Source organism: Tiliqua scincoides, chromosome 2, assembly GCF_035046505.1.
Source record: "Tiliqua scincoides isolate rTilSci1 chromosome 2, rTilSci1.hap2, whole genome shotgun sequence".
Classification (NCBI taxonomy): Eukaryota; Metazoa; Chordata; class Lepidosauria; order Squamata; family Scincidae; genus Tiliqua; species Tiliqua scincoides.
Genome location: NC_089822.1, coordinates 178,877,192 through 178,888,718, shown reverse-complemented (window position 1 = coordinate 178,888,718; position 11,527 = coordinate 178,877,192). Strand labels below are relative to the sequence as shown.

General features: G+C 47.5%; 1 protein-coding gene across 1 annotated transcript; it reads right to left on the bottom strand.

The window, feature by feature from the left end:
* Positions 1–380: 380 nt before the first annotated feature.
* On the bottom strand, positions 381–11,506 carry BNIP1 (BCL2 interacting protein 1). The gene is made up of 4 exons (XM_066612915.1): positions 11,394–11,506; positions 7,606–7,698; positions 4,733–4,824; positions 381–504 (listed from the first exon to the last, which is right to left on the bottom strand). Exons 1-4 carry the CDS (start codon positions 11,475–11,477, stop codon positions 381–383), a joined length of 393 nt encoding a protein of 130 aa, XP_066469012.1. The 5' UTR covers positions 11,478–11,506.
* Between the last annotated feature and the right edge of the window lie 21 nt (positions 11,507–11,527).

The window sequence follows — 11,527 nt, the reverse complement described above, 5'->3', positions numbered from 1 at the left end:
AGTAGCTTAGGACTTCCTGAAGTTGGTAATGAATTATGATGGAAGGTAAGTAGATGAGTGAACTGGGAGCAGTGGAACACAGGAAGTTGCCTTCTACCAAGTCAGGCCATTAGACTATTGAACTCGGTACTGTCAACACTGACTGGCAGCAGCTTTCCAGGGATTCAGATGGTCTTTCCTAGCTCTGCTTGGAGATGCTAGGATTGAACCTGGCAGCTCTGCATGCAAAGTTCAATGCTTTCCCATTGAGCACCAGCACCTTCCCTACACAGAGTAGACATGGACTCCAGTAGTGAGAAGAGTTAACTTCTGAAGCCCAGCTTGAAAGAGAGGCTTTGGTAACATTCCACAACTCAATAATCAGTAATTGAATTCTACCCTTAGAGAACAGTGGCTGTGTACCTTTGTCTTAAAGGATCTCCTCCTCGCAGCAATTCATCTTTCTCAGCATTGTCAATGGCAATTTTGCAAGCTAGATTTGCCTTCCTCCAGGCTGTCTGATTGCTGAAATATTAACATAAGAACATAACATAAGAACATAAGAACAGCCCCACTGGATCAGGCCATAGGCCCATCTAGTCCAGCTTCCTGTATCTCACAGCGGCCCACCAAATGCCCCAGGGAGCACACCAGATAACAAGAGACCTCGTCCTGGTGCTCTCCCCTACATCTGGCATTCTGACTTAACCCATTCCTAAAATCAGGAGGTTGCGCATACACATCATGGCTTGTACCCCATAATGGATTTTTCCTCCAGAAACTCGTCCAATCCCCTTTTAAAGGCGTCTAGGCTAGACGCCAGCACCACATCCTGTGGCAAGGAGTTCCACAGACTGACCACGCGCTGAGTAAAGAAATATTTTCTTTTGTCTGTCCTAACCCGCCCAACACTCAATTTTAGTGGATGTCCCCTGGTTCTGGTATTATGTGAGAGTGTAAAGAGCATCTCCCTATCCACTCTGTCCATCCCCTGCATAATTTTGTATGTCTCAATCATGTCCCCCCTCAAGCGTCTCTTTTCTAGGCTGAAGAGGCCCAAACGCCGTAGCCTTTCCTCATAAGGAAGGTGCCCCAGCCCCGTAATCAGCTTAGTCGCTCTCTTTTGCACCTTTTCCATTTCCACTATGACTTTTTTGAGATGCGGCGACCAGAACTGGACACAATACTCCAGGTGTGGCCTTACCATAGATTTGTACAACGGCATTATAATATTAGCCGTTTTGTTCTCAATACCCTTCCTAATGATCCCAAGCATAGAATTGGCCTTCTTCACTGCCGCCGCACATTGGGTCGACACTTTCATCGACCTGTCCACCACCACCCCAAGATCTCTCTCCTGATCTGTCACAGACAGCTCAGAACCCATCAGCCTATATCTAAAGTTTTGATTTTTTGCCCCAATGTGCATGACTTTACACTTACTGACATTGAAGCGCATCTGCCATTTTGCTGCCCATTCTGCCAGTCTGGAGAGATCCTTCTGGAACTCCTCACAATCACTTCTGGTCTTTACCACTCGGAAAAGTTTGGTGTCGTCTGCAAACTTAGCCACTTCACTGCTCAACCCTGTCTCCAGGTCATTTATGAAGAGGTTGAAAAGCACCGGTCCCAGGACAGATCCTTGGGGCACACCGCTTTTCACCTCTCTCCATTGTGAAAATTGCCCATTGACACCCACTCTCTGCTTCCTGGCCTCCAACCAGTTCTCAATCCACGAGAGGACCTGTCCTCTAATTCCCTGACTGTGGAGTTTTTTCAGTAGCCTTTGGTGAGGGACCGTGTCAAATGCCTTCTGAAAGTCCAGATATATAATGTCCACGGGTTCTCCCGCATCCACATGCCTGTTGACCTTTTCAAAGAATTCTATAAGGTTCGTGAGGCAAGACTTACCCTTACAGAAGCCATGCTGACTCTCCCTCAGCAAGGCCTGTTCGTCTATGTGTTTTGAGATCCTATCTTTGATGAGGCATTCCACCATCTTACCCGGTATGGATGTTAGGCTGACCGGCCTATAGTTTCCCGGGTCCCCCCTCTTTCCCTTTTTAAAAATAGGCGTGACATTTGCTATCCTCCAATCTTCTGGTACTGTGGCTGTTTTGAGGGACAAGTTGCATACCTTAGTCAAGAGATCTGCAACTTCATTCTTCAATTCCTTAATAACCCTTGGGTGTATGCCATCAGGGCCCGGTGACTTATTGATCTTTAATTTATCAATGAGGTCTGAAACATCTTCTCTTTTAACCTCTATCTGACTTAACTCCTCGGTCAGGAGGGGCCGTTCGGGCAGCGGTATCTGCCCGAGGTCTTCTGCCGTGAAGACAGATGCAAAGAACTCATTTAATTTCTCTGCCATCTCTAAGTCTCCTTTTATCTCCCCTTTCCCTCCCTCACCATCCAGAGGGCCAACCGCTTCTCTGGCGGGTTTCCTGCTTCTAACATATTTGAAGAAGCTTTTATTATTCCCCTTAATGTTGCTGGCCATGCGTTCCTCATAGTCTCGCTTGGCCTCCCCTATCACCTTCTTACATTTCTTTTGCCACAGTTTATGTTCCTTTTTATTCTCTTCATTAGGCCAAGACTTCCATTTACGGAAGGAAGCTTCCTTGCCCTTCACAGCCTCTCTAACTTGGCTGGTTAGCCATGCGGGCACTCTCCTGGATTTAGTGGAACCCTTCTTTCTTTGCGGTATACACCTCTGCTGGGCCTCTATTACTGTTGTTTTAATCAGCCTCCATGCACTCTGGAGAGACTGGACTCTTTTTACCCTCCCTTTCAACCTCCTTCTAACCAGCCTCCTCATTTGAGGGAAGTCCGCCCGTCGGAAGTCAAGGGTTTTTGTTAGAGATTTGCCTGGTATTCTTCCCCCAACGTGCACGTCAAAACGGATCGCAGCATGATCACTGTTCCCCAATGGCTCAGTAACGTTTACATCTCTAACCAGGTCCTGCGTACTGCACAAAATTAAATCCAGAGTCACCTGTCCTCTGGTGGGCTCCTTGACTAGCTGATCTAAGCCACAGTCATTTAGCACGTCAAGAAATCCGGTTTCCTTATCGTGACCAGAACACAAATTGACCCAGTCAATATGAGGATAATTGAAGTCCCCCATGATTACAACCCTGTCCTTCCTTGTCACCTCCCTGATCTGTTTCCTCATTTCAAGGTCCCCATCAGATTTCTGGTCTGGAGGACGATAGCACACCCCCAGTATTACATCGCTGCACAAGCCTGGTTTAGAACTGCAATTTAGAACCACGGTGACTATTGAGGTAAAGATGGAACTCCTTTTGTCTAAACACTACTAAATAAAGCAATTGAACATAAAAGACAATGGTTTGTTACTACTTCACATGACCAACAATCATCATTAACACATATGCTATGGCAACACTGCATTAACAGCAGCATCATTATTTTTCTAACTTTTTCCTTTTTCATTGTCCTTAAAAAGACCCTTGATGGATTAGACCAGTGTTTCTCATCCTTTGTCCCCCACCATACTACTTCACACAGTCCACCAATTTGAAGTACTACTGGAAGTAACTGGTGATGACATTATCACCAGTTAGTTATGGGCTGGGAGGCCAGATGCGACATGACAAACATCAGCCTCCGCTCAGGGTGGACAGGAGGGCTTCTTCAAGCATGGAAAAGTATGCTTTGGAGCTTACTAAGCCAAGCCTCCTACAGCTGTTTGTTGTGTTGCATTGCTGGTTTCACTGCCAGGCGGCAGGTGTCCAGGGATCCTGCACGTACTGCCAGACATCACCTCAAGTACCACTGCTGGTACCTGTACCACTGGATGAGAAACACCGGATTAGACCAGAGGTCCACCTAATCTAGCATCTTGCTTCTCAGTGGCCAACCAGATGCTTCTAGTTGTATTCTCCTGCTTTTGTTCTCCAGCAAACAAGTGTTCAGTGGCATTCTGCCTCCAGACCTGAGCACCACAAGAACAATATTTTTCAGTCAATGCTCCTTTTCTAATCAGCAACTTCCACTTTTGCAGAAACCACAGCTCACCAAGGCACCTGAACCAGAGAACTCTGGGTGGCACAAGCTCATCAAACTAAGATTCCAAACCATGGTTAGATACTGGTTTAGGGAAATCATACAAAGCAGGTCCAGGTGCAATGGCAAATGGTGGCTGCTGTGGAAACAGAACTGATTAAAGTGGAGCACACAAAGGGAGGAGAGGCATACATAAAGCTTCTTCAAGCAACTCTAAACTATGTGACATGTAAAACATACATAATGACTATGAAGAGCCTGCACGCTCAAGGCTTATTTTGCTTTGCTATGCAACCTGCTTTGGGAAATCTTTTAAATTTAAAAATATGTATTTTTTAAATCCAGTTTGGACGCTATTTCATTTATTTAAAGGCAGCAGCTGTTACCCTGCAGATGCCTGATCTCGTCTGATCTTGGAAGCTAAGCAGAGTCAGGCCTGGTTAGTACTTGGATGGGAGACCGACTGGGAATACTGGGTGCTGTAGGTTTATACCATAGTCTTTCAAGACTGAAGGTTGCCAACCATGTACTGCTGTTCACACAAGTTCAACCCTGTGAACTAGGCATAAATATCTTCTTTTCGGGGGGGATATTTCACTCATTTCACTGTGATAAAGCTATTTGCGCAATACTGTATTAAGAGGGACTTTCAGGAAAACATGTTATCAAGGCAGGTATTTAAATTCAAGTGCTGACAAACGATGTTCACAGTTTTACTGACCTGAGCATTTGCTTCTTATGGTTCTCCACTTCTTGGAGTAGAACTTGCTTTTCTGATTCTTTATCTTGTTCCTTAGCCATCTGTTCAAGCTCCTAAACAGAACCATAAACAACAGATGCATTATTTTTAATGATTTAGTGAAAACCAGCTCCCCCAACAACATGAAAAACGAAAAAAAGTCAGCCATTTATTCTGGGTTGCTTTTCAGGCACATGGCAAACTGGACTAAGGATCCAAAATGTTCAGTTCTGCCATAAAGCTCATTCCAACTGATAGGGAGACAAACAAAAAGTGTGACAAATGGGGACACTTCCCATTACTGCCATAGTACATCCTGTCACTTCTTTCTGAATCTCTAATCTGGTCCTGGGACAGCATCACAGAATTGGCAGAGTAATACTGTGCAGATTCTTCATTGTTTAGCCCTAAGCCTAGTGAGTCACAGGCTGAGGGCCCAATCCCATCCAACTTTCCAGCCCTGGTGTAGCCACAATTCAGCCACATGGTAAGGGAACACATGTTCTCATACCGTGAGAAGGCCCCGGTGACTGCCCCTCCACCACAGGATGTAGCGCACACCCCACTAGCACAACTGCACCAGCACTGGAAAATTGGATAGGATTGGGCCCTAAGAGTGCAATCCAGAAGGAACGTTGAGCTGGCGCAGGCTCCCTACACTTGCTCCCAAGTGTTGCAAATATGCTATAAGGCATTTTTGTTCCAACTTGGGAAATGGCAGGGCTAGTACAGAAGCCTGCACCAGCTCCCCCGGTCCAAATCAGGCCCTGTGCTAGCCAGACAGGGTAAGTTTGTGCTGGGTCATGTAGCGGGTGAGACAGGGTGACAGGAGAGCATTCCGGGAGTGGGTGCTTTGGGGCGGGAAAGGGCAGAATGGGAGGTGGATCATGCCCAGGTGGGGGTGGGATCGGCCATGATGGTGCAGGCCACATCCTTAACCTCATAACCAGTCCAGACAGCCTTACAATGGGTTGAACAGATTTGCATCACCTAAATAGCTGGCACAGATCCGAATAGCCTCATGGGGTGGCTAGGGCTCAATATGGGGTATGGGGAAAAATATCCACCTCATCGCAAAGTGACCACCAGCTGCTTCCTAACTTGTGCTGATACAGCACAGACCACTGTGGCCTGCCTATCAGACTACGATTGGGCTGCCTAACAGCCCAATCCTGAGCTGCCCGGGACGCCCAGATTCGGCAGCACCAAGAAGGGCTGCCACCAGATCCAGCGCTTCCCTGGCTACCATGGGAGGCGCCTCAGGAGAAGGGGACTTTCATCCCCTTCCCACAAGTAAGGTAAACAGCCTAACACAATAGGGTTATTCACTTTACCGCTGGCCAAAAGGTCGGGAGTAAGGTCAAGGCAGTTGTGTAGGGCGCGGAGCTCTACCCAAGTGCCTTGGATCCTGCAGAGCGGAGCTCCGCGGACCCGCCTCCCTCCGGCACATCTCCAGCCCGCCCCCTCCACGTGTCACGCCTCCGCATCATGCCTCCCCCCGCCCTCTCTTCGCCCCCTGCCGGCCTCCCCCCTCCCCGGAACGCCTCCGCCCCTGCTTACCATGCTGCGGCTCGGCAGTCCAGGAGACTGCCGAGTCACAGATGCTGGGCAACCGCTCCGCGCTAACCCAGCACTGGCTGGTGCTGGGCTAGCACGGGTAGGAGCCCGGCGGTGGGCCATGCTAACATGCCTTACAGCACGTTTGTGACAGTGCTCAATGGCACGGAGCCGTGCCGCTGAGCACAGGATTGCTGAGTACACAGCTGAGTATTCACCCTGGGCAGCTTCCTGGCGGTCAGATGAGATCCAACAGAGAGCCTGCGTAGCCTGGCTTTCTGATTCAACAAAGTGTATGGTGCTCTGTAGCTGTCCAACTTCAAGCTCAAAAGGTACCTGCTTCCTTAGTGAGAACAAGGAGCTCAACAACCCTTGACAACCCTAGGCAGCTTGACAGTTCTTTGGGTTTTGAAGGCTTCAGAAAGCCTTCTGGGGGTCAGGGAGGCTGCAGAAAGCCTCCCTGGTCCTTAAAAGGCCTCCAAAATGGATTTGAAAATGCCCTCCAAAAGAAAAAAAATGTCAGCGGGGAGAAGGGTTGTGGTGCCACCCAAGGCATTTGCCCCCTTGGACTCCCCAGTACATTAGTGGCTTGACTCTATTAACATGCATATTTGTACAGACATGACAGAGCAAGGGACCTTCATGACTTGACTCTCAGAAGGGTACCAAACACTGATACAACGTGATGATATAGCCTTGCTTCCCATAAAAATAAGCCTAATTAAAATATATTGGAAACCAAATGCTTATTGCTCACAGCAAACACTCACATTGAGACTAATTCAACTCACATTGAGACTAACAAAGAGCTGAACACTTGAAATTTGAAAGAAATCAATTTGACCAGCACCCCAATCCTAAATGTGCACTTGTAAGTAAAAGACTGATTCAGTGGCACACACTGTCAGGGAATCTTATTTGAGATCAAGATGCAAGCATTTGGCTGATCACAGTGGCTTGGGATCAGAAAGCCTAAAAGTTTTGAATGGCAAGATAGGAAACGTGACACATGTCTGTTACCACTTGGGTAAGGTGGGAAACTACCACATCACTAGGTAAGACTGAAAGGAGCAGAGGGGCACACAAAAATTTCAGCACACAAAGGTACACTATCCATATACGCAAAACAGACAAAGATGCAACCTTGCCATTCCCTTATAAGGGATTCTGGTGAAAACAAACTGGCATACCTTGATAGTCTTCAACATGGCTGACATATACAAAAATAGTCTCTCTTCAGAAACATCAAACCACTTTGAAACCCTCATTGACACATCTGCATTGTGAACATTCCTCACCTGGATCCTAAGTCGTAACTGCTGAAACTTTTCCTTCACTTTGGCATTCAGTTCTGTCAGTGTACTTACAGGGCCCGTACAATCCCGAATATCCTGCAAGAAACAACAAGTGATGTACAGAACACACACTTATTTGCACAGAGGGTGCGCTGCCAGCTTGTACATCAAAATACTACAGGAGATCTCAGACAGAGCAGGCCTTAAGCTTTTGTGTAATGAAAGGGAAACATTTTAAATTTAAACAACAGCAACCACCATTATGGAGCTGCAAACTGATAGTCCATGTTTTATACAAAGTGAGCAGATGTTACTAGAAAAAGGAAACCAAGAGTGGGTTGTAAATGGGCAATTTTCACAATGGAGAGAGGTGAAAAGCGGTGACCACCAAAGTTTGGTGCTTTTAAATTTATTCATAAATAACTTGGAACTGGGGATAAGCAGTGAGGTGGCTAAATTTGTGGATGACACCAAACCTTTCCAAGTGGTGAAATCTAGAATCGATTGTCAAGAACTCAAGAAGGATCTCTCCAAACTGAGGGAATGGGTCCCAAAAAGGTACATGCGCATCAAGGTCACTAAGTGTAAAGTGATGCACACAGGGGCAAAAAAAAAAAATCAAAATTTCATATATCCTCTGATGGATTCTGAGCTGTCTGTGATGGATCACAGGAGACAAATCTTGGGATGGTAGTGGATAGCTCAATGAAAGTCTTGACCTGGTGTGCGGTGGATGTGATCAAAGATCAAAGGGGCCATGTTCAGAATAATTTTTAAAAGGATTGAGAATAAATTGCCAATATTATTATGCTATTGTACTAATTAACAATAAGGCCACATCTGGAGTATTATGTCCAGTTCGGGTAGACAGCTCTCAAAAAGGATATAGTAGAACTGGAAGGGGGCACAAAAGTAACCAAAATGATTAGTGGGCTATGTCACCTCATGAGGAAAGGCTACAAGTTTTGGGATTCTTCAGCTGATGAAAAAGGAGCCTGAGGGGGGAAATGATAGAGACATATAAAATTTTGCATGGGATTGATAGATTGGCTAGAGCAGCCATTTTCAGCCACTGTGTCATGGCACACTGGCGTGTGTATTGGAATCGTGGAACATCTGGCGAGAAGCTAGCATGTGGGGTCAGCAGTGGCCCCTTTAAGGGCTAAGGCCTGGGCTTTGAGCAGAGGGTGTGCTGCACAGCCGCAGCCACTAGAGGCAATGAGGTCTCTAGGGAGATAAGGAGCATCTGATGTAGGAAGGGTTTGTGGGTTGTAGTGGAGAGTGAGTGTGTGTGGAGAGGAGGGAAAGAAGAATTGCTTGTTTGCTGGTTGACTGACTGTGGCTAACTGATCTACTAACTCATGGACTGACTTACGGCTCTGTGTTTTGGACTGACCTTCTGGCTAACTGACTTACTGGCTATTGACTCACGGACTGACCCATGACTCTGCTAATGAACCAATGGACTGGACTTTTGGACTGATTATCTGGCTCACTAAAGGCCTACTCAAACAGACTGCTGAGTGATGCTGCTACTGTATCTGGAAGGACTGCTGCTTGGAGAGCTGGGACCCTGCAGACTTACAGGCAAGCCACCTACTGGTCTCCTTCCTGCTGGTACTGGCAGATCTAGCTGTAGTCAAGCTGGGGGAACTAATTAGCCTTAAAGCGGGCATAGGATATCTAGGCAAAACTCAGAACAGGGAGCTTGGCAGAACAGTGTGCCACAAATGTTCTGCAGGTGCGCCACAGGAGTTTGGAGGAGGGTTGTTTATTAGTAAGGCCATTGGGGGGGGGGGATGAGCCCCTCACCAACAGCATGGTGTGCCTTGTCAATGGCTTAAAAACCAATGGTGTGCCTTGACAATTTTAGCACCTTGTCAGTGTTCCCTGAGACGAAAAAGGTTGAAAATTACTGGGCTAGAGGGAAATTCTTCTCCTTCTTGCACAACACCATAACAAGGGACATTCACTAAAATTGACTGGCAAGAGAGTCAGAAGAGACAAAATGTAATATTTCTTTACCCAGTGTGTAATTAATATGTGGAACTCCGTGCCACAGGATGTGATCATTGCACCTGGCCTAGGTGTCTTTAAAAGGAGATTGGTGGATATATGGAGGTAAAGTACAACACAGGTTACAAGCTATGATGACTATATGATGCTATGATGACTATTATGACGAGCTATTACAACTCTGGGGTTCAGAGACAGCCTATCTCTGAATGCCAGATGCAAGGCCAAGGTAACAGGATTAATGTATCTTGTTGTATTATGTGCTTCCCAAGGCATCTGGTGGGCCACTGTAAGATACAGGCAGCTGGACTAAAAGGACCCTTGGCCTGATTCTACAAGGGTCTTCTTATGTGTCACATGTGACAACACTATGTGTATGCAAATCACTGCATTGCCATGGAGTGTATAGGCATCACTGGGAAACAGCCAATCATAGTTTGGCAGCATTTAAATATTAACAAGTTTACAAGCATTGATACCAAGATTCAGGGGTGCAACAATGCTTTGCGGTGCCAAAGGAAAGCACTCAGTGAGCCCTCCACTTGAGAGAGTGTTATTGAGCACATCTACAGTAAAAGTCATTTCACTTACGGTTGCAGTTTCCAAGAACCTATCAACAACTTTAAGTGATGACTTGCTGTATACAAACCAGCTGAAACTGTTGCCAGTATCTGTATGAACAAGCAATAAGAGTTCCGATGCCCAGAAAGTTGTGACAGTGTCAGTAGCTATTCTGCAATAAGTACAAAATACACTTCTCCAGGCCTGAACTGTACTTAAAGATGCAGCAGCAACAGCCTTTCACTGGAATGGGGAGGGGCTGTAACTCAGTGGAAAAGCACCTCTTTTGCATACAGAAAGTCTGGCAGCTCCAAGCTGGGTTTGAAAGCCCCTTGCAGGAAATCTGAAAAACTGCTACCGGTCATATATAGACAATCAAGACTGAGAAGGGTCAAGAAGTCCTCAATTCAAAACATGACTCTTGGGAAGTGTGTGCCAGGGGGACTTGCTCCCACATAGGACTGTTTTTAGGCTGTATGATTGTATTTACTTACTTTTTTAAAAAGTATAAATTAAACAGTATAGGGCAGGGACGTGGGGAGGCAGGTGAGGCAGAGCCTCCCCACCAGGGTCCTTTGTGCCACTGCCATGTGGTGCTGTGTGGCGGCCACTCTGTGTGTGGGTTGAGGGTGCTTCGGTGCCTCACAAGCCAGCGGCACAAAGGACCCAGGTGGGGAGGCTCTGCCTCACCTGCCTCCCCACCCATCCCATGTCCCTGCTATAGGCAAGAGATTCTTAAATAAGAGCCGCCCATATAGTGGGTGGGGGACATCTCTGGAGTTCATGTCCTTCTGCCCCTTCCTGCCCAGCGCACAGCGCAACCCTAGGCGTGTCTACTCAGAAGTAAGCTCCACTGACTTCAATGGCACCTACTCGCAGGAAAGCGTGCCTAGGGAGGCAGCCCAAGCGACAGAGCTGCCCCTCCACCCACCCCCAGGAGTGGGGCCACGTGCAAACCCAGCTCTAGAAGCTAGGCAAAGAAGGAGAAGCTGCACTGGCAAGACTTCCCCCCTCCCACTGCGCAGCCTCCCTGCAAAGAGCCCCACAGGACCATGCTACAGCTGGGAGGCAGGCAGGGGCGGAGCCTGTCAGGGAAGGGGCGGGGCTAGGAAGCCCCGCCCACAACGGCTGCAAAGGAAGGGCGGAAGTGAGGCTGTCAAGGGGTGACGTCACAGCAGCCGCGCGCTATTGACGGTGGGGGGAGGGGGTGATACCTGCACCGTCGCTTTAATCTCCAGGTCGAATTTGACGATCTCCTGGTTGCAGACTCGCACCGGCACGTCAGCAGTGCCCGCCATCTTGAACGCCAACTACGGCGAGCGAAAGGGGACCAAAGAGGCGCGATTTG